At 42.7% G+C, this 26,928-nt stretch overlaps 2 protein-coding genes and 1 long non-coding RNA gene across 6 annotated transcripts in view; 1 reads left to right on the top strand and 2 right to left on the bottom strand.

Moving 5' to 3' along the window:
• Positions 1 to 13,374, bottom strand: LOC308459895. Of its 2 annotated transcripts, none has more exons than XR_013978357.1 (2): positions 8,057 to 13,374; positions 1 to 1,757 (listed from the first exon to the last, which is right to left on the bottom strand). It is a non-coding gene; the product is annotated as an uncharacterized lncRNA (long non-coding RNA). The 2 variants fall into 2 exon arrangements; XR_013978358.1 differs by having other exon boundaries at positions 8,068 to 13,374.
• BET1 (Bet1 golgi vesicular membrane trafficking protein) lies at positions 7,483 to 26,359 on the top strand. 3 transcript variants are annotated; one of them, XR_013978353.1, is made up of 6 exons: positions 7,483 to 7,697; positions 13,381 to 13,496; positions 14,498 to 14,554; positions 15,353 to 15,559; positions 20,077 to 20,328; positions 25,690 to 26,359. XR_013978353.1 is itself a non-coding variant. In XM_080975671.1 (4 exons), exons 1-4 carry the CDS (start codon positions 7,679 to 7,681, stop codon positions 15,506 to 15,508), a joined length of 348 nt encoding a protein of 115 aa, XP_080831797.1. In that variant the 5' UTR covers positions 7,483 to 7,678; the 3' UTR covers positions 15,509 to 15,878. The 3 variants fall into 3 exon arrangements, 1 of the variants encoding a protein (XP_080831797.1); XR_013978354.1 differs by lacking the exons at positions 20,077 to 20,328; positions 25,690 to 26,359 and adding an exon at positions 17,678 to 18,871; XM_080975671.1 differs by lacking the exons at positions 20,077 to 20,328; positions 25,690 to 26,359 and having other exon boundaries at positions 15,353 to 15,878.
• LOC308459890 (putative acyl-CoA dehydrogenase 6) overlaps positions 20,522 to 26,928 on the bottom strand; it is a 50,567-nt gene continuing 44,160 nt past the window's right edge. Inside the window, exons 7-9 of the mRNA XM_080975657.1 lie at positions 25,307 to 25,468; positions 24,564 to 24,714; positions 20,522 to 21,430 (exon numbers count right to left, since the gene is read on the bottom strand). Of these exons, the coding sequence (XP_080831783.1) occupies positions 21,340 to 21,430; positions 24,564 to 24,714; positions 25,307 to 25,468 (404 nt within the window). The 3' untranslated portion in view covers positions 20,522 to 21,339. The remainder of the gene's footprint in view (positions 21,431 to 24,563; positions 24,715 to 25,306; positions 25,469 to 26,928) is intronic.

The following is a 26,928-nucleotide window of genomic DNA, read 5'->3' as shown; positions in this document are numbered from 1 at the left end:
CTCTTTCTCTTTCTGGGGCTTCCTTCTCTCTCTCCACTTCTTCCTCCCCACCCAAAAATCTGCCAGGGCAGGGATGGAATGCTGTTGCCTACAATTGGGACTGATTACTTATAGAGGGCTTTTGAAACTAGGCTAAGGACTGCATGCCATCTAGGGCGTAGGGTTACCTACCTGTCAAGAGACTCCTGTGTTATATTAACATAAAAATACATGTGTTTAATGCTATTTCTGTTTGTGGCCAAAATAAATGTGGTTGTGTGTTGTTGTTTTTAAAATTCAGTCATAAAAGGCCAACAGACCTAGACATCAAAGTAGTAAGTCATTATTTAATGACCATTTTCAGGAAAAGTAAGAATTGTGTGCTCCTTGGATCATTATTACAGATTTCCGTTTTCTTGATATTATTAAGCACCTCTGAATAGAGCCTCTGGCTTTTACACAGGCTAGTAGTCATCGTCCTACCCAAGTTCTCCTCTTTTGACTCTGGAAATCTTAACCAGCTTCAAGAGTTTCTGCTGAATTTGTCTCACCCACTCAGCTGATTATTCATCCGTCAAAGCTGACAACCCAAGTACTACCTTAATGTTGCCGAAGGAAAACATGACTAGCGTTATGAATAAAGTAGGTAGCAATCAGGACCCAGCTTCTGGTAGAATTTTTTTAAAAAAAAACTTCCAAACCTGAAGCCCATTAAAACAGTTAAAAGGTTGCTGCTTCCTGAGCCCTTGCAAAGTGAATGAATATTGATGGAAATGGCGACATTAAGATTCCGCCAATGTAGAAGGAACACAATGCAGTGCTTTTCAACCAGTGTGCCGTGGCACCTTGGGGTGCCTTGAATGGTGGTCAGGAGTGTCGCGGGCACCTCTGCCTCCCCAAGGCCTTCCCTCCTCTGATGCCTCTGCCTCCCCAAGGCCTGTGTGGCTGTTTGCTGCAGCAGCCCTAGCTACAAGCTCCGCAGGTAAATGGTGACTTAGGGGCTGGCCAGGGGGTGCTGGTTGCCAGGAGCTGAGGCAGCCTCAGAGTAAGCAAGCAAGTGGGTGAGGGAGCCCAGCCAGCCAGCCAGCCAGTCTGCCAGTCCTTGCTGTTGGGAGAGGATAAACTAGTGGGAGGCTAAGTGGGCAGGCAGGCACTGCGCTGGCCTTTCTTGTGCTTGCTGTGTGCAAGGCCTGCCTGGGAGCCAAGTGTCCATTGCTGAAGGGGAGACTTTCCACCATGCAGGCCTGGCAGTGCCTGCTGCTGCTGTCAGGCCCCTAGGGCTGGAGGCATCCTCTTTCCAGTCCCCTATGGATAAGTATGAGGAGGAACCTCTCCTTGGGACCAGAGTGGGCAGCTCAGAGACCAGGTGTGGCAGCAGTGGCTGCTCAGAGGATTCCCAAGGAGAGGGGAGAGGAGACTAAGAGGGAGGGTGTTCGTAAAAGGGTGAGAGGCTGCCAGCTCTGCAGGCAAGGGTTGATATAACTGGGCTCCTGAGTCCCACAGGGGTGCCACAGACAGAATGTAGTTGGTCACTCAAAAAGGTCGAAAACCTCTGGGAGATTGATGGTATTGTTGCCACAACAACAACAGACGCCCTTATATAATAAATTAGGTACTGTACAGACAGTACAGTTCAGACATTCAAACGAAGAGTTTTTTGCAAGTATGAGAATCCTCTTGTTATCTTCATTAACATTTGCAGTGTGACACATGTGTCAGGAACCTGCGGATCTCTGCGATGACAAGGTCCGTGGCCTCCAGTGCTCTGAAATGCACACCTGCAACATAAAAAGAATGGGAAACTGATGAGGCTTGGGAGTAATTAAATGACTGAATGGGTGGAAGTTCAGGAAATTGTTAAAAGCCATTTTTGATAATGTCATGAGTCTCAGGAGCTGCGTTAAATCACACTGATTGGGGAGACTTTTGCTGATTGAAGGCAGCAATCCTATGCATTGTTAGTAAGTCCCATTCGACCAAGTGAAAACATCATTACAGACTTGCTGGGTGGGTGGGGTGGAGAGATTGCAAGAGTGCAATCAGGAAGGTAGCACACCAAGTGAAGCTTGCAACACAATGTTGCAGCATGGAGCCAGTGTGCCAGTCAGCCATGCCCTTCTTCCAGAAGGTTCCATTCCCTGCCACCCCACCGGAAACCAAGCCTGTACTTTAAATGTTGTTAGCTGTTTTCCATGGTTTTAAATGCTTTACTTATTTTTTTTTTAATTGTATTGTTTTGCTGCTTTGTTGGACTCCTTACGGAGGAAGGATAGGATAGAAAGGTAATACGTTGTTGTCGTCATCAGGCTGTTTTTATGTGTGTATGTAACTTTTTCCTTAAGGGAAAACCTTGGGACTCCCCCTAGCATGCTGGTACCCCCGCTTGTCTTTCTGTAGCCCTGTTTTGACTACAGTCCATGCCATCTGCTGAGTTTGCTGTTTTGTGCTATGTGGAACCAGAGTTATATGTGCACTCCCCGTTGATTGCAGAATATCAATGCCTCAGCAGTAGTGAAGGATGCTGGTATGCAAAGGACCTCAGCTAAATTCTAGAGATTCCCAGGATCATAGCAGTATCTGAGTCACTGGGATACACAGCACCAATTTTTCACATAAAGTTGCATACAATTTTCTTTTCATTTTTCACAGTAATTTGTGAATGTGAACCACACATCTTCATGAATAATGGGAATCCCCGGTTTAATCTAGGGACATGCTAGTGTCTATATTTTATTACAGATACTCAGTACAATCCTTTCATCATTAGAATGGCTTCCTATGATCGGTCCAGTTTGCCAGCAACCTAACACCATGGGATGAAATGCAAGCATTAATTGCTTTTAAGATTAACTGACAAGGGCTGAAATGATTGCCACACCTCAGACCAAGGACAGAAGAAGAAGAAGAAGAAGAAGAAGAAGAAGAAGAAGAAGAAGAAGAAGAAGAAACAATACTTTTCTCACTTTGGCGGGGATTGCTGGTTATATGATGTAGTTTCTACTTTTCTTCCTCCTCCCCCAAGCAGGCAACCCATTACAATATGTAGACATAGCACTTCAAAACAATTTAAGGATTTGTGGAACTCCCCCCACCACCTCAGCTCAACCTCTACATGTACGACTGGAACCAAAGATGAACTCCTAACCTACAGTAAATCAACCATAAGATGCTTCTGAAATAATGCAATTCATATGCACAAAACTATAGCCAGAAATGTTTCTTAGAGGCTCTAGTTTGGGGAGGAGGAACCCTCAAAACCAACCTGTCATGAACTATACAAGTGAAGATCAACAGCATCAGTTCAAAGATATAAAGTCAAAGGTTTGTCCATTTGCACACCTGATGACCTCTTCCATCCTGCATTGCTTTAGTGTTCTGGGTACCAGGGATGCCACTGGGAAGGGGCTAGAAAGTGGGCAGCCTTTTTTTAGCTCATGCTTGCCAACAAAGGTGATACTCAGGGAGTTAAAGAAACAAAGGAGAGAGGGGCTCCCTGTGATGCTGCAAGATATTTAAAACAAACACATGACAATACAGTAAATTGATTTAAGAGGATGCTGCGGGATGTGGTAAGCCGAAAGAGCATGCTTTCCATCATCTGATGAGGATTCCACTAGTTCAAAAGGATTGCCAGAATTCCTGTCTGACAGGAGTAAGGAACCCATGGGTTTCTTAGATGTTGCTCACCTACAACTCCCATCATCCCTCACCATTGACAATGCTGCCTGGGGTTGATGGGAGCAGGAGTCCAACAATATCTGGAAGAACAGGGATCCTCCATCCCTGCTGTGAGCAATTACACCGCTATTTAATAGGGAAACCCTCCATGAAGCTGTGAAATTCCCCCCAAACAGATGATGTCAGGATTGCTGCATCAATCGCAAGGCCACTGAATGATTCTGACTGCCACAAGGTCACTGGATACTTTGCTTGAGTAAAGAGCATACCAGAGCAGGCATTTTCAAATACTGATTGATTTTGTTCTGCCCAGCAGCCCAAGTGATTTATGTGCTAGCAATTACCAGTTTCTACAAGGTGTTAAATGAATAGGGGAGCTGCAGAACTTGCACTATATTCCCTGCAGGAAACAAAAAGTGCTCCTTTAAAAGGGATACACGCTTGCTTTTATGCAGCTGATGTAGCGGATTGTGCTTATAAAAATCTCAGGCAGCCATTATCTAATTACAGTGATGGATCACCCATTAACAGGCAAGCCTTCTTTCGAAGAAGGTGTGGTGGTGGTGAGAGAAGCAATTTCTTTCTCAAAACGCAAACCGACCGAACATTAAGATTCAGATGCGCAAAAGCCTGAGATAACAGCTTGGTAGCTCACTAATGGTGTCAGACAACATCTGTAAAGTACAGGGAAGGAACAGACTGCGAAAAATAAATGGCCATTAAGAACATTGTGCTCAAGATCCTGAAAACACAGAGGAGAGGAGAAAACTTCCACACCTGCAGCTACGGCAGTATTTTCCTCAAGGGAAGGCTGCAGCCGAGCGAATGAACACAGGCTGCACATGTGGAAGGTGCCAAATTTAATCTCCCAGGCCAAACTAGGTGTGGTATCAATTAAAGGTAAAGGGACCCCTGACCATTAGGTCCAGTCGTGGCCGACTCTGGGGTTGCGGAGCTCATCTCGCTTTATTGGCCAAGGGAGCTGGTGTTTGTCCGCAGACAGCTTCTGGGTCATGTGGCAAGCATGACTAAGCCGCTTCTGGTGAACCAGAGCAACGCACGGAAACGCCGTTTACCTTCCCGCCAGAGCGGTACCTATTTATCTACTTGCACTTTGACGTGCTTTTGTACTGTTAGGTTGGCAGGAGCAGGGACTGAGCAACGGGAGCTCACCCCGTCGTGGGGATTCCGCCGACCTTCTGATCAGCAAGTCCTAGGCTCTGTGGTTTAACCCACAGCGCCACCCGCGTCCCACTTGTGGTATCAATTACATGGATGCAATTTACAGTGCTTGGTTATGTGGGGAAGGGCATTCTGTAAACAGTTGCTACAGGGAAGCCTAAGTAACCTTGAGATCATGGGGGTGGGATGGGGAAGTCGAGCTTGAGATCCAGGGCCCATTGCAGAAGCCCCAGGGCTTTCCGCACCTGCTATTCACTATCAACTCCCCTCCCTGCCATGGTCCTGACTGAAACACCAAATGAAATGCAAATAGCAAGCTTCAGAAAGCCTGATTTCCATTCAAAGCATTTGTCCCTTTGCATCTTCCTGTAGCGCCACTGTCTTTTACTAAAACTGTGAACAGCGTTTTGGGCTATGATTGCAAATGAGGGGGGGGGGAGAGATGCAAATGAGCTGGAAAGCATTGGGAAATTGTGTATGCTCCTGTTCTGTAATTAATTTTTTTAAAAAACTCAGTTAATCAGGAGGAGCGTAAAGAGAACAGAACAACAAGAGGTTTGTTCACATGGTATACAGTACTGAATACAGATACAAGCTGTCTCTACAGAAGTACAAGTATTTGTGTGAAGGAATGTACACTTTCTGTGTACATGGGTACACAGAGCATACACTTGTTGACTGTAATGTGTCAACACCTTTAGGAACACAATAGGCAACAGCTGCTCACCCCTGTACTGTATTTAATTCAGCCAAGATTCCAGTTACCTTGACTTTATTCTTATTGCTGTCACATTCCATTGCTATCCTTCTTTTCCCCTGTAGGGAGACTTAGCAGCACGCAGGCAAAGGAAGATATTGAAACTGAGAAAACAGTTTTGTAACAGCTTTAGGCAAGGAAAAAGAAGAAAGGAAGTTGTACTCGAGTGATTCACTGCTTCCAAATGCCGCATTTCCCCCCTCCTGTTAAGGTTATCATCCTGGGAAATAAATCTATAATCCTGCAGTGTATGGCATGAGTCACATCCATAATATAGGAAGATAATGCTGAATTCTCATGAAACATTTTGAATGGAGGCAAGTTGTAGGAGAAGACAAATTAGCATTGCAAATTAATTCTAGGGCATTTTTGAGCTCAGAAGTACAGAGAGAAATCTGAAGCATTACACTAGATGCTGCAGTAATGCCACCTTTGATATATTCTGCTGAGGATTCAGTAATATTGACAATGATATTTATTTTAAACATGTAAGTACTGTACTTGGCATTTATATGGTGCTTTACAGCGTGATCGCATGTGCTAACTCAAAGGGGAGCTTTAGGTGACTCATGACCCCATATCTCAAGGACTGCCTCTCTGCACATGAACCAACCGGGACCTCATGATCATCACCGGAGTCCCTTCTGTGCCCTTTCTGAGGGAGGTGCGAAATGTGGCGATGTGAGAACAAGCCTTCTCAGAATGCTCTCCCCAGCATTCTCAATATCTGTTTATAGGGGACAAGCAAAAACAGTTTTATTCACCCGGGCTTTGGGACACTACTTTTCTGCTCATTACTTTTTGGTCAGCAAGAGCTGCTCAACACTGGAACAGGCTACCCCAAGAGGTGGTGGACTCGCCTTCTGTGGAGGTTTTTAAGCAGAGGTTGAATGATCATCTGTCATGTACAATCTAATTAAGATTTCTGCACTGCAGGGGGTTGGAATGGATACCCGTCAGTGTCCTTTCCAACTCTACAATTCTATGATTCTATGAGTTGGCCCTGCTCTTCTATACACACTATTGGTGAGCCTTTCGGGTTGTTTTTACTCTTGCTTTCATACCTGTTTTAAAAGCTTCTTTCTGTAAGTCACTTTAAATTCACCTTAGGGGTAAAAGCGACTAATAAATCTAATATGATATAAATAAACAAATACCCCCCCATAGGCAAAAACTGTCATAAAGGCGAGGAGCACACACACACTCAAGATATAAGGGAGTATTCTGAGAAATATATTAAACTGAGGCCGGGATGCATCATAGGCTGTGTTCTACAAATCAACCCACAGACCCACGTTTTCTAATCCTAATAAACCAAAAACTAACGAGCAGCCTCAGACTGCAATTCATTAAGTTAAGTGTGATCCTGTACAGTACGTGCCTATTTAGAAGTAAGAGTGAAACAATCCTAACCCCTTACCGGGGAGTAAGACCCCTTGAATTACTTCTGAGCAGGCATGGTTAGGCGTGCTCTGTAAGTCCCATCAAGTTCAACAGATTTCCTCCCCTGGGATAAATGGATTACAGCCGTAGATGCCCATTAAGCGAGAGGGTGAGAAAGTTGGAACGATGAGCAGGTAAATATGAACCACTTTCACTTCCTTTCCTTTTCCTCGACGGCGTGCTTTTGTTCTTTTTACTTTGCTTTTTTCATTTTTAATTATTTAGGAATAGGCGAGAGCCCTCCGCCGCATACCTCACCACCCACGCTTATTACTCGCCCGTGGAACTTAAATTTCCCAGCGGAGGCACTGGGTCTCCTGGAACTACATTACCCAGAAACCTCCAGGCCCTGCCGCCTTTCCTCTTTGCCTCTTCCCATTCGCTCACGGGGACTACGTTACCCAGAGAACCTTGCGGGGGGGAAAAAACCAACCAGAACTACATTACCCGGAACGCTTTGCGGGACTTAAGCGCTGTCGTGGCGTTTGTGGGGTGATCCGAGTCTGGCGAAAGAGTTTCGTAAAGCTCCCCCACTTTTGCCCGGCTGAGTGTCGGAAGAAGGCCGGCTTCGAGAGGGGCCCGCGGGTCGCAGGAGCGAGGCTTCACCGCGTCTCCTCCCCCGCCCCACGCAGAGCGAGGATGAGGAGGGCCGGGCTGGGTAAGTGGGGCGCAGTTGGGGAGCGGGGCCTAGGCGGCCTCTGGGGGAGAGAGGCCTGTTGCCTAGCAACCCCGGCTGGTTGCTAGGGACTAGCATCCCCTTCTCCAGAAGGGTCTTCAGGCTAACTCTTCCTTTTGCTGCGAAGGCAGTGTTTTCCTCTCGGGTGGAAGAGCTTGGGGTGCTGGGGGGGAGTTGGGGGTCCCATCAACACCTGGCGGGGGGGGGGACAGGTTACCTCTCCCTGGAAAGCGTCCCCTGCTCTTTGCACGGAGCTACTGAGCCCCGCAGGGCTTACTCCCGAGTAAGTGTGCCTGCATGGAATGGGCAGCCCGGACGAGAGGAGACGTGTTGTAACTTACTCCTTCCTTACTCCTTGGTGTTGTCTGCTTCCGTCGGGGGTTGGGCCTGTAAGCTCAACATCTCTGCAGTTATCAGAACCCGCTGCATGTTTTTGCTTAGGCACCGGAGCCTTGTAAACTTGAGTGGTGGATCTCTACGGTGCCACCTGTTTCCTGTGATTCATGTTGTGCTTTCATTGAATTACAGCTGTGATGGGAGAATTTGTACTTCAGTTTCACTTTTTGAACCGAGATTCGAGTTCACCGGCAGTGATAAGTAATCTAACGTTCTGTGATTGGGAAGTAACTGTCCCTACTTAGTGAAATTTAAATAAAAATATTCCTCCACCCCAGGATCAGAAGCTTCATGCCTCTGAATACCATTTGCTGGACTTCCCACGGGCATCTGGTTAGTTGCTAATAGTAATATGAGTAATAACACATATATTCTACCTTTACTTCAAGGAGCACAAGGTGGTCACATGGTTCTCCCCACCCTCCATTTTATTCTCAAAACAACCTTGTGAAGTAGGTTAGACTGAGAGTCCATGACTGGCCCAGGGTCATCCAGTGAGCTTCACAGCTGACTGGCAATTTGAGTGTCCTAGTTTGACACTCTAATCATTACACACTGGTTCCCAGGAGAAACAGGATACCGAATTAGACAGGCTTTTGCCAGTGTGGAACCGAATAGTATTTATTGCATTAGTACATAGACCACAGCAGAAGTTTTCCTTTCTAATCAATAAGAAAGTATGGAGAAGGATGCCTTTGAACAAGGAGTTTTATTCAACTTCTTTGGGTGGGTGAATCCATATTTTGTACTGATCTTCCAATGCTATTTTCCCCAAAGCTTTTTGGTGCGATTGTTTCCAACAATACAACTGTTCTCTTTCTAGCCAGTGGGGTGAGATGCCATCCCACTTCTTTTGACACAGACTTAATAGTGTCTGTCTTGGCCATTCCTCTTCCTTTTCTCTCTTACATTGGGCACTGCTTTCAATATGAACTGGCAGTGTCCAAATCTTTGTCACAGAAATCCTTTCAACTAGTAGTTCCAATGCAGAAACGATAAAGTTTTTTGAGAGGTGCTCACTCTATATGTGTCATAGCTCAGTGGCAGAGCACACAAAATCCCAGATTCAGTCCCTGACTTCTCCAGGTAGAACTCGAAAAGACCTCTGTCTGAAACCCTGGAAGGCCACGGCCAATCACTGTACTGTAATTTACTGAACTAAAAGGACCAATGGACTGACTCTGGATAAGACCCCTTTCATTGTTTCCAGGTCTAGTAGCAGTACTATGAAAACAGCAGCATTTCCCATACGGATGCTCCATATGCAGCCTAGTCTTCATCAGGTTAATCATGTCCCACTGAGTGTTGTGAAATTTTCTCCCTAGCAGTGAGTTCTGTGAAACAAACTCCCACTCTTTGACCTGCGACCCTTTGTGATATTTTTCCGTTTGTCAGCAGCTCTTTGGTGGGTGAATGCTAATTTTCATGGATAAGACAGAAAATACCATTTACTGTTACAATGGTAATGTCACGTAATGGGCAGTGAACCCGCCTAATTTGATCAGCAAACTAATGGATAGCTAGGGTATTCGGCAAACTTAGTCCCTGTGGAATAATTAGGGACTTGCAGAGTTGCCTGCACAGTAATTTGGGTATAACAAATTCGGCACGATGAGGTGTTTTCTTCACTCTCTTGTCTCCTCTTTACATCTTTCTTCCATATTTGGATTGATTTGTCAAAAAATTTTCTCTTTGCAGTGCAGAAACAATTTGTTTCAGGTGTGGGGAACCTGTGGCTCAGGGCCCAGTTGCAGCTCTCTAGGCCTATCTCTCCAGGTTACACCTCCTTGTTAACTACATCCCTCACCATCCCTACTTTGCACCTTCATTAAGTGTTTTGACTTGGTTGGAATGTATCTTTGAACTTTGATAATGCCTCTTGCTTGCCTGGAAGGGAGGAGAGATAGTGGTGTGTGTGAGGAAACCAGTCTACTGTACAAAGGTAAAATTTACCTTAGTTGTTCCACTCACCTTTGCCTCTGATCCTGCCTACCGATGTGTGGTGTCAGAAGGTTGTCCAGAAGAGAGTGCGGCCCTTAGGCCAATGAAAATGGTTCCCCATCCCTTATTTATTTATTATTACATTTATATTCCACCTTGCCTCTAAGGAGCTCAAGAGACAAAGGCTGGCCCAGGGTCACAGAGTGAGCTTCATGACTGAGTGTGAATTTGAACCTTGGACTCTCAGGTCCTAGTCCAGCATTCCCACATCTGGGCATCACAAAGTTAAACAGCTGTCGTCTTGGCTTACCAGCATGGTTCCTTGTTTGAGTGTAATGCTAAGCTAGGGATTCTGAGAGAACATTCCACATGTATCACAGCTATGTAGACCCCCAACTGAGCCAGACCCCTTATATTTAGGTAGAAGAACTCTGAAGAGGGTTTCTGCTCTCAAAATAGTCATATGGGAAAAGATGGTCCTTAAGCTACGCAGGTCCCAATCTGTTTCAGATGTGATTACCAGCACTTTGAAGTATGCCCAGAGATGGACTGGCAGTCTGTGCAGACCTGGCAAAATATGATCCCTCTGGGCTGTCTCAGACTACCAGCAGCGTAACCCATTGAAGTTTCTGGCAAGTCTTCAAAGGCAGCTCCCCATACAGCATATTGCAGTAGTCTAATAAACATGTTATCAGGACATGGATAACTGTGGCCAGGCTCTCTGTCCAGGAGCAGTTGCAACTAGCTTCCACTGACTGTGCAAGGTCTATCAGGACCACCAGGCTACAAACTTGCTCCATGTGAAGAGTGCAGCCTCATCAAGAGCAGGTTCAATCTCACCTCCATTCCCAAACAGATGAAAACTGAGGAATCTTACCTGTTTATTAGCCCTCATCCAGTCCATTACAGCTTCGAAGCCCTAATTCAGCACTTCTACTGCCTCACCTGACTGATGAGAAAGATAAGTCGAGCTGAGTTTCATCAGTGTACTGATGACCTCATTCCAAATCTCATTGAGTTCTCCATGGAACAAAGGAGGGGGTGGTTTCTTTCCTCTTTGCTGGACTGTCTTATGAGGCATTAGTAGCACCTCACTGATATTGCTGCTTTTTTAATCACACAGAACTCGTGTGAGGATATTTTCTTTGCTTTCATGTTGTTTTCTCTTGGGATCTTTGTGGTAGGAGTGTGGGGCAGGGACACTTGCTTCTGGTGATCAGGTGTGTGGATGTTTGAATATTGCAATTGTGAAATTGCTAAGTGTGTAATAGAAATGTCATCGGTGGATTCAAGAAACATTCTTGTGGGAGAGATGCAGTTTTGAGTCATTGTCTGAAAGTGACAGCTGAGATTCTAGAAGAATCTGACTGTGGTTTGTATGTTGCGTCAGTCATAAAACAGAAAACATCTGGGTTAAGACATCCCTAGGGTGTGATACGTAACTGAACATTGACTGAGTAATTATTTGATACGCAGCTTCCTAAGAAAAGTCAGTGAGCTGGCCTACAAGTTACATAATGAGTATCTCTGATATCTTTCGTTCTAGTCACTTGTAAATATTGTTCCAGCTAAACTCTGTGCATGGAAATCTCACAGGAAAATTAATACACACACACAAATAAAACAAAACTCATTATTTTACTTTTGTTATTGGGGGTCAAATAGTCTTTCAGGCCATAAAGTTTTCAGTAAACTGGCAGAGTGTAAAGCATCTGTAATTAATTTTGGCACTCCCACTTGGAGTGGGATAGGCTTACAGGCTTATAAACTATGCAATTATAAATTTTACAATTCTAAACATTGGAATTTGTGTTTATTTATTGTTCTGACTGATTTGTTTGTTTGTTTTTATGTGGGAAGAATAATGCAGATCAACCAAAAGGAACGTTTGAGCTAAGGATCATGTAGGCGACAAAATGCAGTCTTCTGCAATGTTTACATTCGGTGGACTGATATAACACTTGCAGTTACATCACTGTGGTCTTTGTTGCACAGTCATTGCTCTTTAATGCAGAAAAAACGTCAAAAGTACTTGCTATCATTTCGCCTGACAGGTTTTTTTTGTGTGTGGTGTCTTTGTTTTTGGAAAAGACAGAATCTCATTAACCAATCTGTTGAAAGTTGTGGTAATGTCCGCTTCCAAAAGTCTCCTTAAAGTGGTGGACTACAGATTGAAGCACTGATTAAAATTGGAAATAAATTAAGGCCAGTTAAAATTGCCAATAATTATTCTAAACAGTACATGTTGTATTTTCAGTTTATTTGGCTACACCATGGATTTTCTTTCAGATGTGCACATAACAGCTTGTGTGTTGACTAGTGCAGCTTGTACTTTCATTGTGTTGAAAAGGCGTTCCTTGCTCATTCTAGTCTGGTGACTCCTATCACTTGCATGTTCGGAGACTTGAATGTATGCAGCAGAGCTTCCAATTTTGTTTCCAAGTATCTCTGCCATGCCATATTGAAGGCACTGAAGAGCGTTACAAACAGTACATCCTTAAATTGTGACGGCTGGGGTGAGGAATCTGGGGCCAACACATTGTTGGACTTCAGTTCCCAGCACCCAGCCAGCATGGCCAGTGGTCAAGAATGATGGGAGTTGCAGTCCAGCAAGAGATCCACTAATGGCCTTGTCTTTGCATTTGTGTGACACAGCATGAAGCAACTGCTGTGTGTGTGTGTGTGTGTGTGTGTGTGTGTGTGCATGTATGAAATATTTACAGCATGGATTTGGGGTTTCTTTTAACACTTAAAATCTATGCTGTAAAAATGGATATTGTTACATGTATCTCTGGCTGTATCCATGGCTGTCCACTAATTGTTGTAGTGTAGTAAATTATCTTTTGAGCCATCTGGTAGCATTTGAATGTACATGAGGAATTCATTCAGATATGAGTCTCTGTTCAAGTATAATCAAGATGGTGCAACAGGAGATGATTCAGCAAGGCATTAGCATTTTGGAAGGTGAAAGAAAGAACAGTGATGGACCTGGATGTTTGTCAGGATGAAAGTTGTGGGAATGGGAGGTGGTTCTGGACTGTTCAATCATTTTTGAATGATATACACTTCTGGATCCAAAGGTTCCCTTTGGTTTGGAAATCATGCAAAAAAGTTTTGTAGGAGGCATTTGGTGGAGTAGGTACATTTGTTTGTGTTCCCTTCATCTCCTTTCTTCATACACTTTGGGTCTTCATCTTGTGTAATACCAAAGCCTGCCTCAATCTCTTTAGACAGGTGTAATAAAAGGAAATTGCTCTTCCCCCTCTAGAAATCCTGTTTGTTTTGTTTTTTGCTCTATTTCTGGGGTCTAAACTGATGTCCTTCTCAGGTGAAGGAGCTGCTGGCGGCAATTATGGCTACAGCAACAGTGGGTACAGTGTATTTGAGGAAGAAAATGAGAAGTTAACGGAAAGTTTGCGTTCAAAAGTCACTACCATAAAATCAGTAAGTATATTATTATAGAAGCATTAAAATTGATGGCAGTACATAATGCTTGCTCAATCAGGGTAATAGCAATATAGTCGCAAAAACCGAGACAGCTTAATTGAATTTGGGCAAAATATTGCCCATCAGAAGGCCTAGTGGACTCATTCGTGGAACAAATTTTCTGTCTAATTGGATTTGAGCTCCTGCTGACCTTTCTGGCTAATCAAGATATTAGTTACAGGTTGGGAAAGCAGAAGCTCTGCTTATTTGGCACACCGTGACTAAGGGTTGCACTCCCAAAGGACTTATAAGTCAGCAAGGTCAGTTAACAGACCTACCAGTAAACCATCAGGCTAAATTATTCCTATTCCAATGGAATAAACATAGCTAAATGGGTTGTGTCAAAGCAAGACAATTCTCACCCCCATCAGCCTATGTTATTTGAACCGCAGTGTGTCATGTGAGAGCAAGGGTGCTGCAGATAAAGTACAGTAAATCTAATTTGATTGGGCATTGTACACTGAAGGGAAGGTAACTGTGCTCTACTGCAGGCTTCCCCAACCTGGTGCCCTCCATATGTTGTTGGACTACCATACCCATCAGGGAACCAGGCTGTAGAAGGCTGCACTATAGCACATCTCTTATAGCATAAATATGGAGGTGGTTTAAAATACTCAAGTAGAATGAAAACAAAAACTGGGGTATGTTAAATAACTTGAAGCATCTCATATCAAGAAATAAAGAAATTTGAACAAAAGATTTGTAACATGACACTACAAAATGTCAATACTTGGCTTTAGTTGCTGTTAGTTTGAGAGAAGTTTTATACAGTATCTGAAAACCATAGACTAGAATTTACTATTATCTTTTAGAATATTTTTAGAGTTGCCTGTATCTTGGATCTTTAAGATGATTCCAGAAAGTATATTAGCTACGTTTGGTGTTTCCCAAAGAAACTTAGTTTTGCATGATGTAATCCAGTTAGCAGTATGGGATCACAATCTTCTTTTTCCTCATAGCTTTCCATTGAAATTGGATCAGAAGTTAAACACCAAAATAAAATGCTAGCTGAAATGGTATGTATATGAAAGTACTCAGTTCCTTTAGATGAATTTAGAATTTGTTTAACTCTCTGACTGATAAATTTAGTTCTTTCTGAAATGTGTCAGTATATAATTTGTTGGGTTTTTATTTTTTTAAACAACCTGTAATTTTGAATTATACTAGTAGATGTGCTTTTATTTCCAGAAATAAAATTTCTAGGTATCAATTTTTCAAACATTTTCATATGTTTACTTAAATTATTTTGAGATTTCTCTATAGAATTTGCATCAACGTCAAAATATGCTTATAAATTTTGTGGTGTGCCTGGCCATAGTTTTCTTAATTAAAAAAGAAAAAGCGCTCTTTTCTGGTCAGAACTACACATGCAGAATCTGGCTTTCCCCACCTGGATGGTGAACCATGTTGTCAATTGGTGCCCTTCCCATTCCAATTTCATAGGTGAAGCTGAGCTTGGGGAACCGTTTCTAAAAAGGTAAAAAATTAATTGCTCATCTGTTTGGGAGGAAGAGCTAGAGTCAGACTCCCCCCCCCCCCCAAAACAGATGATTGGAAGGAGTTTAGCTTTGGAAAGTGGCTTTGCAAGCAGAGTCTCTAAAAGTCCCTTTGCACACATGCTGCTTTTGGATCATGGCAAAGCTGTTTATTTATCACATTTATATTCCACCTTTCCTCTAAGGAGCTCAAGACAGTTTGCATGGTTGTCTTTCTGCCCCCACCCCCAAATTCTCACAGCAACTCTGAGGTGCCATTCTTTGCAAGTTTAGTGTTGCAAATTAAAATTAGACTAATTTCCTACTTTGTTACTACAGGACAATGAATTTGATACAACAAGTGGATTTCTTGGTGCCACGATGGGTAGACTGAAAACACTCTCCAGAGGAAGCCAAACAAAACTCTTATGCTACATGATGCTGTTCTCACTGTTCGTTTTTTTTGTAATTTACTGGATTATTAAATTGAGGTGATGCATATTCTCCAATACGAGATGATTTGCGCCACGTCAAGATCCTAGAAAGGTATCTGTGAAAAATCAACTATTTTTTGTAAACTGCATTAAGTATTAATGCGTGTGGTTTCTCAATGATTATCAGGCCAGAACTACTTCTATTTTTAAAACCCTTATTTTGTAGGGTTCTTAAATTGAATTCTGCTCAAGGCTGAACACTTTGTAGAGCCCCCACCCCAAAAAGAGAAGTTACATTGTGGAGTGAAGTGTATATATTAAGAATGACATGAAAATGATTTTTTAAAAAATGTCTAAAAGCACCAGTTCTACTTTCCAAATACCACTAACAATAAAATGAATGAATTGCATTTGACGATGCTGTACAGTTATACTCAGTTGTTGTTGTTTTTTAATGAAGTACATGATCGTGGCGAAGTACCGTTAAGCCTCGTTGTTTCAATGGGAAAGGTCAGCATGTGCTTAACTTTGGCTGGATTGTGTCCACGGCAGTTTGTTCATTCCTGCAGTTAGAATTTGCATTAACCAGAACTGTTAAAAAGAATGGCCGAGGTGTGAAGTTGCTAATTTTCTCAGTTTCTTAAGCTGCCTTGTGACTGTGCTTTTTTGTGGTGTTAGGGTTTCAACAAAATATGGTCCAACCCACAAAGAGTGAGCGTGAAAGTGGGCTTCTGTGTCTGGAACTCTATGGTTCTTGTGTCCCGTTCATTGAATCATGGAGCTGAGAGGTCCTTCCAATGTAATCCTCTTCTACAGCATCCCTCATAGGTTGGCACCCTGCTCCTGCTTAAAAACCTCCAATGAAGGAAAGGCTACCACCTTCTGAGGTAGCCTGTTCCATTGTCAATCAGCTTGTATCGCCAGGAAGTTCTTCCTGCTTAGTCTAAATCCTCTTTTTGGGGGGTTGTTGTAATCCACTAGTTTTAATTCTGGACCAACAGAGACTAGATTTGCTCCATAATCTTTGTGACAACTCTTCGGATATTTGAAAATAGCTATCGTAACATATCTTGCTTGTCTCTTCTCCAGGGTAAGCTTCAACCTAACTTTCCACCTAGCACCTGGGCTCCTAGTCCCTTACACACACACACACCCCTTCATTGCCTTCCTTGGAACGCATTCTGGTTCATCAGGATCCTTTGTGAATGGCAGTGCCCAGAACTGGACCCAGTACTCTAGATAAGGCCTGACCAAAGCAAAGTAGTATCATTACTTCTTGCAATCTGGATACAATCCTTCAAGACAACCTGGAATAACAGTTGCCTTTTTAATTGCCTCACACTGCCAACTTATGTTTATTTCTTTTAACGTGTTGAAACCAGTCCAGAGTGCACATCTGGCTAATTCCGCTTTCTCTTTCATCTGTGTCATGAATCTCAACATAGCATCGCCTCTTCTCCCAAGCTCCCACTGCTTCCATCTCCTCAACCAATTCTTCCTTATTGGTGAGACTTGGGTCTAGGGTAGCTGGTTCTCCTTGCCTTTTCTTTCATCTACTAAAAGATGAAATTGTCAGCAAGACAGGAATTTCTTAGACCTTTCATTCTTAGCAGAGCTTAGGAGTGGCTCCCCCTGGCGGGATGAGCCACAGCGGCACTGCTTCCGCTTACTGGGAGGAGTAAGGCAATGTTGAGGATGGCACCATTTGGTGCACTGGTGCAGCCAATCCAGGACTCAGCTGCCTTACCTCCTAGTAAGCGACAGTGACGCTGCAGCCGGGAGGCTGTTGCTGCAGCTCTGCCCATTGGGTGAGGCGCTCTTGGCAGAGTTCGACTTGCAACAGATATTCAGTTGTTTTATGTCTCCTATTACTAGGTCTCTCCTCTTTGAAAGCTGCCTAATCTGATCTAGGAGACCATCCAAATCTTTGCCAGCGTTAGCAGTTCCTGCAGTTGGTTCCAATAGGCTTATAGTTCTGTGTCCCTCTCTGGGTTAGGCAAAATGGTTGCAAATCAAAATAATGCTACATTATTTATGTTTTCATTAGTTAAACCTTGATAGCTTACTACATAGACTTACTGGTTAATATAACAGCAAAAGCTCCTTACACTTTCCTGGGTGTCAGTCTCATTGAACTTTTTTGGATTTACTTCTGAGTTGATATGCATAGGATTGCATTATAAATTGCTAGCTGCGGTATAGACAGTGTCATTTTGCTTTTTTCTGGCAGGTTGAACCATTTTCTAGCGCTGTAGTCTTCAGCCTTTTCAGACCTGGGCCCTTTAACTTGATGCACATCAGAACCATTTTCTTATTAAGGTATATTTACATGGTGCCAGGGCTGCTGTTGCAATCCACCTTGGATTAGGCCCAACCCACAAGTATGAAGAGCAGTATAATAGACTAGGAAGATCTGATCAAAAGTTATGACTTAGCCAGGTTGTTGAAATATTGTACAAGCATATTTGTAAGCTTCAGGGAGGAAACAGAGCACAAAAATATTTGGAGCTGCTATGATGGCTATAGACATTCTTTCTGAGAAGTAATGCCAAATTGATTAATTCAGTACAAAATACTTCCTGAATATGGAAATTCCCTACTTCGTCAGCCAGTTTCCTGGGACAGCTGCAGGACAAGAGTGAGGCTGCAGCAGTGAAGTAGTTTTCCAGCTGATTACATGGTCTAACAGTAGCCAGATTTGTGGGAGCTCTTTAGGAGATATGGGGCTTTCACCTTGGCAGGCTGCCGTTTCTGCAGAAGTTAAGAGGGGCTCATCTTAACATAGTTCCACTATTTTAGGAAATGGTAAAAGAGCATGTAGTCTTGGAAATGATCTTTGATGGGGTTTCGTCCAGAAAGGCAGCCTATAAATATTTTAAATAAGCTATCCCAACTTCTGCTTGCCAATCAGATTATAACCCATCTATCTAGAACCTCAGCCAATCTAATCTGCCTTTATGAAATTACCTGGAGCAATGTATTGTGGAATTGTATTCGCTAGAGGTGAAAGATGAATTTTTAATAAATAAATAAATCTCTAGATTGCAGAAATGGTAGAGTGTATACACTGAGGGATCTTGTGATGGCAAACTCAGTTGTACTGCATCTGATCTTTGATAAGATCGGTCACATGATCCCATTAACAAGGGTTGAGAAGAGAGTTCAGATCATGAAGGTTTGCCATTCCACCAGCTCTATAAATACATGGCACCAGGGCTTTTTTTCAGGGGGTAGTCAAGGGTACGCAGTACTGGCACCTCTTTTTTTGTTGTTAAAACATGCGGCACTTGCTGTAACAACTTCATGGTGAGCACTGTGGAAGAGAGCACTTCAAGGCACCGTATTGGCGGGAGCAAGGATATATTGATGCATTCATGTGCTTTAGAACTCCTTTCTGCAGATAATTTTTAATATTTGTATTTTTTTTAAAAATACTCAAATGAAATGTGTCATGAGTTATAGTTATTGTTATAAAATTTAAAAATGGCTGCAGTTTACTGAAAACAGCACTTTCATTGTTGTAATTCTTAGAAATGGTGGGGGAAATCCTATCCAAAATTCATATATCCACAGTGTCTCTGCTGAAGTAGGTTAGTGACTGGCCCAAGTTTACCTAGTGAGCTTTGTGTCTGGATGAATTTGAAGCTTCTCAATCTAAGTCAGGTAACTCGACAGCTAGAAGAAAGGGGGAGCACAGTTTACCAGCCTAAAGGCCTTTGGGGCAACAGTGCCTACAGCTTTCTGGGTAGAACATCATGGTCAGGGGGAGACCTACTCAGATCCCATTCAGAAGCTGGCGAAGAAGTGCTAGATCATAAATAATTGAGCACCACTAAATTAGATGATTCAGGATGATAAGTGAGATTGAGAAAGTATAAATTTTTTCGAGAATTACTAGACTATAAATAAATAGATGGGACATAAGAATGCAAACAAGATGATAAATTGCTGGTAAAAATTTATAATGATGAAAGTGGGACCGGGAGATGTGAGGGAGTCCAAAGAAGATGTGAAATTATGTTACGACACATGCTATATTGTTTATTATATCTATTTGTATCTTAAACTCTAATAAATATTTATATAAAAAAAAAACAGAAGCTGGCGAAGAAGAAGCAGCTGCTGCAATGCTTCTTTTCTCTTCCCCTCACCAATCTATATTTCTTCTGCATCCCTCTGTTACATTGTGAGCCTGTGGGCAGAGAAGGTCTCATTTTTTAATATCTGTATGGCACTTAGAAGATGTTAAAATTCACCAAAGTGCTTAATATTAAACTATGCTGACTTAATACCCACTTCAAAAAAAATGTGAATGGGTGGCCGGGGTTGGGGTTTGAGAAAGCCACCTACGGAAGAAAAAACATACATAAATCTAGAATTTGACACTCATGTTGAACTGTTTGTTAAATATTTTTTTAGAACTGCTGCCTCACCTACAGTTTATAAGAAGAACAGAAAATTTGATCTTACTCTTTCTTCCAACGTTCTTTCATCACTATTTTTTAAAAATTAATGAATGGATGCATCATTCCTGTTTTGCAATCATAAAACTCAATAAATATATTTTATTGGGGCACCTGGGCACCCGTTCTATTGTGACTGTAGTTCTTGCCCCTTTTTTCTCTTTAGCCAGTCCTTCCGACTCTGACAAGCCGAGCAGGTTAGACAGACTATCTTGTGTGTGGCTGCTTCAGTCCCTTTTGCCCAGGAGCTCCAGACTTAGGATTTAGTAGGCTGAGAGCAGGGCAACTAAATAGCAAACTGAGGGGGGCAAAGGGATATTTCCTACCATGGCTACTACGCCCGTCCGTCTAGCCTGATGAAGGCCAGTCACATGGACGCAAAAGGGGCAAGAGATCAAAACAAGTCCTTTTAAAGCAGGTAAGCTTTAAGATAGCAATGTGCAATGCGTATTGTGAGGGGTGAAAGTTATTATTATGAAAGCCCATCATTTGTGAACTGTTTCAGGATCTGAATCGTCTGTCATAAATGTAAACTGCATGCCTCACTCTTGCACTGTCCAGATGGGTAAGGCTTTGTTTTTGCTTTAGACAAAATAAATAGTACGAGCCAGTTCTTCAAAATTTAAAAATATTTTTTATTCAGCTTAGTACCGAGCCAGTGTTTGCAACTTATTGCAAAGTCAATTACCACTTCTTGATTGTCAGATGTGTTAACAAATTACACTAATTTAGCCAACCAGATGGAATTTTAGGGGGTTTGCTTTGAAACATGTTCTGTGAATTACCCATTTTAATTGTCTCCTTGCTGAAAGCAGCTACGCTAACAATAAACCTAAACAATTACTCTGGAGCAGCCTAGATATGTGCTGTGCACACAGAGGTGTGCAATCAATACTTTCTTATTCCAATTGAGGAATTGCCGGAAGCCTCCCTTGGAGCAGAGAGGATTCACACAGACATTTAAGAAACTCTATTGGTATTTGAAGTTTTTCTTGACACATGATGAGGTTCTTCTATTATATGGAATTTAAAAGCAAATAAGAAACAATTGCACTTCTACAGCAATTAAAAGCAGGCCCAGAAAAAACAATCTTTCACCAGAAGCTACTGCTCAAAGCTCTGGCTTTTGTGACGTATTTAAAATGTTTTAGCTTTGTAAGAATAGCCAGAGAAATAGTCCATCTCTGCCCAACCAGAGAGTGAGTATAGGTCATGCCATATAATATTTGAGGTAAAATAAGGTTGCGTGTGTTTCTGGCAATGATTAGGTATGTTATTACCATATAAGGCACAATCCCAGCAAAATGAATGTTAAGAACATTCAAGGTAAGTAACTCTTAGAACAGATCTTTTGGATATTTTTTCCTCACAGAATCTACCCAATTCAGCTTACTGAAATGTAAACAGAGATCAACAGGAGTCCTGGGAGTTACTTCTTTGGTAAGATGTCCATGTACTTGCATATAATGGAAAGCATGACCTCATCAGCACCAGCTCCTATGGAGAGCAATCTAGAGTCTCTGCGAAGGAAAAACAAAGCAAACATAACAATGGCAAAACGAAGATTGTCCCATCTGGCAACTTTTAAACACAACTGCAGTTAGGTGTTCTTATTACTGCATAGAATGTTAGGTTCTGAAAGAAGTTACCTTCTGCCCAATTAAATTAAGGAACCAATAAGTCACTGTTTAGTTTAAAATGCAAATTGACTCTTTGGAAATGGAAACTCTTCAGCAGATCCTCAGTATCATGTAGTCAAAAAGCAACTACACACAGTCAGCCCTCATTTTTCTAGGGAAAGGGCATGGCTGGCTGGAATGCTTGACGAGCATTCCACAACTTTTTCTTGCAGATCCCTCCTCTTGCTTTAATTTCTTACAAGCATGGGGAAGGACTGTGCCTCAGTGGTATGCTCTGCATGCAGAAGATCCCCGAGTATCTCCAGGTAGAGCTAGCAATTTCCTGTCTGAAATCCTGGAGAGCCTTTGCCCCATCAGTGTAGACAATACTGAACAGGATAGACCTATAGTCTGACTTGGTATATGGCAGGTTCCTGTGTTCCTCAGGGGAAAGCTCTGAATATTTAACCCTCTGTGCCCATGGTGGCCGCCCAGTCTTTGAAGTGAATGGGGAAACTTACCAACTGAATATGGGACAATATATGCATGCCTCCTCCCATATGAAAGAACTGCTGGGTTGAAGTATGTGGGTTGAAATAACTACAGTAGCTGGTCAAATTAATTTGTCCAAGCAAGTGGGATTTCTAAACTACTTGCATGAGAAACACAATATTTTTTAAAAATGTGCACTGGTGGTAAGTGACACATACCCACAAACAATGTGTCCATTTGTACAATCACATAGCCAAGATATTCCATGAAAACTCTTGCATAAGTAAAAAGAGTGACACAGAGAAGGAAGTTGATAAACAGAAATCCCAGAGCGTGGCAATTGAGGTAAGCAGACTTTTTGTAAATTAATTCTTCCACAGTACTAGGGGGAAAATGTTTCCATAGCCGAGAGCAATTTGGAAAGGTTGATCCAAGAATAAGACAGCTGACGGGCTTGCATGGTGCCTGACTAAAGTATTCCTCTATGAAGCAACTTGCAGCCCAAACGCAGCAGCCAAATGCCATGGGATATGATGGCTGTAGTAATGCAAACTGACCATATGCGTCAGACGCTTACTAAAGGCTGTGCAGCAGAAACATCACCAGGGAGTGAGGTTAAGGGTACATGCTGCTCAGTTATGAGAGACAAACCTCCCTACTGTGACAACGTCATTGACAACAGTCATAAAGTCTGAGCAAAAGTAGCAGCATTTATCGAAAAGCTTTCCATGTCCCCAGAAAAATAAAATGTAGTTTGTTCTATGACTACGTAATACAGTATATCTGGTGAGGGCGGGCGGGCAAGGGGGATGAGGAATGAAGTCAATCTCTGACTTTCATTTGGGAAAGCAAAGAACAGTTTTTCTAAGAAATTTACCAAATATTCTTGCAGAAAGGAAGAATAGAAAGTCAGGGAGGGGACTGTCTGTAGCATTCCTGCTACCGCCCCTTCAGCCTGGCCGGGATTCAAAGACGGATACTTGCACATACAACTGGAACTTTATAAATTGTTTTTGGCTGAAGAGTTTCAATTCCCAAAAGTACAATTTGCATTTGAAACTAAACAGCAAACAAAGGTCATGATCTTTGCTGAAAGACCGATGCTTTGCAGCTGGCTCATAAATGGACTTAAGATAGAACAGGTAAAGAAAGTCCTTCAGAAAGTCTTTCAAGCCAATGGTGACTGGAAGGCACAAGCGGAATTCGCTGATCTGACAGCCCAAAAGAATACTTCTGCCATTTTTTTTTAAAAAAAACACACCATACCAGAGGAGTTAATAATTTATGTAATGAGGTTGTTTCAGGCCAAATCACTAACCCAGCTCTTATATGATGGCCCCGACTCTAGTTTTACACGTCTGGAAGCAATTCATTCTAAATTTCTGAGGGATATTCTTCAAATACCCCATTGCATGCCAAATGCTGCCTTGTGTCGAGGTCAGCCTTCAGAAGGCCAAAGCCGGGGCTTGCCTTGCCATTTTCAACTTTGCCTGAAGCTCACTTTCCATCCCACTCACCCTTCAGGATGGCTTTCAGTCTGTATGGGTTAAGCCAACCCACAAATGCCAGCTATATGGATTATCCCTGGGCTCCCTCATCCCTCTGGGACATGAAAAGGCTGGAGTGGCTCTCAAACGGCCTACTGTAAGATGTTGAATGGCAGCGCAATTTAGGTTCAACCTCCAACCACACTGACTGACAGAGCACTCCAGCCACTCAATACGCCAACTCTCTATACTCTAGGTCAAAAAGCATTGCGGAGCTTTCATTCTGGCATGCCTAAATACTATTCCCTCAGCAATGCTGGAGGCAAGCTACCAAGACTGCAAGTGCCCATGTGCTTCTGGAGAGGTTGAGTTGGCAACCCATGTCCTCCCACACTGCTCTGTTTATGGAGATCTGCTGAAACTTCACTGAACCCCTCTTATCTGCCAGGTCAATCAGATGCATTTTTAGGTCCTCCTTCTCTCAGACCAAAATGTATCAATCACTCTTAGGGTGGCAAAGTACTGTGTTGCAGAAAGCAACACACACCAGGAACTGTTGTTAATTTTTTTAATGCTGATGACCATTTTAATTCATTTTATGCTACTTTTATTACTTTGTTTTATTTCATTTCCCCCCTTCTTATATACATATGGATAATATGTTCTATGTACTCCTTACCCTGGTTTCTTAATGCTGGCCATTGACTGTAATAATAAACATTTGAACTAAACAGTGGCTTGCCTATTTAGCAGGGGTCTTGTGTGTGTGTATACACTTTTCTGAATTGCATCAATTGAGCTTAAAATATCAAATTGTGATGTACTGGTTAAAACAGGGTTGTGAAGAAATATGTTTGATGCATGGATGTAATAACGTAATAAAGATACCTTCCCCATATTTATATTAACTCCAAGCATACAACACCTTGCCGCAAACCATTGAACCTCATTTAGCAATTAAAAAAATTACCAGTGGTATGCACTCTAAGAAACAAAACATTTAAATCAAAAGTTATTTCTTCTGTCTATATATTGATCACAGAGTATTTGCTCACCTGTACAGTCTGCTCACCAGCACCTCATTAGTGAACCCCATTCCTCCCCAGAACTGGAGACAACTATCTGTTAACTCCCGAGCCAGACGCCCTGCCTTTAATTTAGCCATGGATGCAAATTTGGTCACATCATTGCCACAGATATACAGAGCTATAATAAAAAAAGACATAAAGAATGAATTTTAAGAATACCTATATGGATATTTTGTCAGGTTTTATAGTTTATATGTCTTTCTTCCATCATGGAAGCCAAGGCAGCATACTTGCAGTTCCATCCAAGCAGAGACCACAGCCAGACCTGCTTAGCTTCAGCAAGATGGTGGCTTAATGTGTCTCCATGGATGATAAGGCTATCGATTGCTCCTAGCCATAATGGCTATGCATTACTTCCAGCGTCAAAGGTGGTATGTCTGAATACCGCTTGCTGGGATTCACAGGTGGGGAGAGTGGTACTGAGCTCATGTCCTGCTTGTGGGCTTCCCAGAGGCATCTGGCTGGATGTGCATGAGCTGGGCCTTTGATCTGATCCAACAAGCAGATAAATCCTAACAAAATAGTGTGGGGGTTTCCCCCCAATACTGTCTGTGCATGAATGTAACAGACTCCGGCTTGCACAACAGGACTTCACCTTCTCCTCCAGCCTGCAGTCTCCCGAGGACCCTCAAAATCTGCTCTGGAAAGTTGAGGGTGGGAATCTCTCCCCGGTCAAGCAGATATCTGAAGCAAAACTTCAATCCACTTACCAATAGCCCGATAGAGTAAAGATCGAAGGAGTTCCACCTCTGTCGCTAATTCTGCCAGACGAAAGTGCACTGTTTGGTTATGAAGTATTGGCTGGTTGAATGCCTTACGCTGGCGAGTATAATCAACCGTCTCTTGTATCGCATTTTCCAGTGGCATCAAAACTATAGGAATTGGAGAATGAAAGAGGAAGTGAGTTTAATGAATGACTTTTCCACAAAGGTTATGAACGCTAACCCTTTGTATTTTACCGGAGAAGTGGCCCTAATGACAAGGGTAAATATGGTCGTGTGTGTGGCCCTAGAGTCTGTGGTTAAACAATGACAGCTTCGTTCCGACTTAGTTCATACACCCATGCGCATCGTTCCATTGCTCTTCTTCACAGGTGTTTCTGTGAATGGACCACTGAAAAGCATTGTGGGCGAGATGATGAGAGGAAAAAATGAAAGTTTCACCTGTGACGACCCGTTCGCTCATGCAAGTCCTCAAGCAACAAACAATAATGTTCATTCACAGAGAGCCTGATTCACCAATTCAGGGTAGATTAACTTGTGACCTCCAAACAAGTTAGTGTTTGGAAACAGCTTTAAAGGACATTTTATGTCGTATGTCTTGGAATGGATCACTAAGGTATTAATTTACTTACAGCACGTGTTTCCTTGAAAATAAGTCCTACTGTGCTCTATGGTGTTTACTGCCTGGAAATGGCACTTAACACCCCATGGCTCACGCTAGCAGCTCTGAGAGACCCAAGGGGATGGGGGAATCCAATGTACACCTGCGTATAGGCTTGTTCACCTGTTAACAGTTCTAAGGGAACAGTCCACCTGGGAAGAGTCCAATACTTTCTCTCAAGCAACCCTCTTAATGTGGGGAAAGTGAATCAGGATATACTGTGTCTATTTGAACACTGTTACTCCTTTCTTTTCCTCTCTCCCCACCTCTCTTTCTCTCTCACTGTCACTCCTCACACACACGCAACCCAAAAAAACCTCCCTTTTTCTTTCATTGCATGAGTTACATTTCATACTCAAATAAAATGTGGTTGCACTCTGGTTTGGTTGTAACTTTTATCCCATGGCGAGGGGCAAGGCCCATATCCAAGACTCTTACTAGCTTAAGATTCCCCCTTCTCCCCCTCAAAGTAGAAAGTGAATAAGTCCATTACTCCATGAGAATGGCAACTGCTCCTCACACTTCAGTCTTGCAGAACGCTCCACCTTTCACACAAGAAGACGACATTTGTGCGGTGTTTTCTGACACAGAAGAGAAGCTTGTGAGGAGCTTTGCATGTGTGTTAGAGCTTCTGTGGGACTCTGGATTGCAACGAAATAGAGCTTACAGTACTTTGTTCACCAAGAATTCACCCCAGGAATCTCAGCCAAATCCTATTCCCACTGAGCCACAGCAAACACCACTTTATAAACCATCACAGTGGCAAAACTGTTTTCAAGGGTTGAGAAGGGAGAGAAATCCGCTTAATCTTCAGCGTTAGTGCTTAAGAATCCATTAGTTGCAAAGCAACTGGAAACCTTCCTTTGTTAAGACGTTTTCATGTCCTAGACGAGTTCTCAGCGTAACACTGAAGGAAAATGACTCTTAAGTGTTACTGTGCCTCTGTGAA

The sequence above is a fragment of the Podarcis pityusensis genome (assembly GCF_964106645.2).
Source record: "Podarcis pityusensis genome assembly, chromosome: 12".
In the NCBI taxonomy this organism is placed as follows: Eukaryota; Metazoa; Chordata; class Lepidosauria; order Squamata; family Lacertidae; genus Podarcis; species Podarcis pityusensis.
The sequence above is the reverse complement of the archived record's forward strand: the minus strand, read 5'-3'. Positions and strand labels throughout refer to the sequence as shown.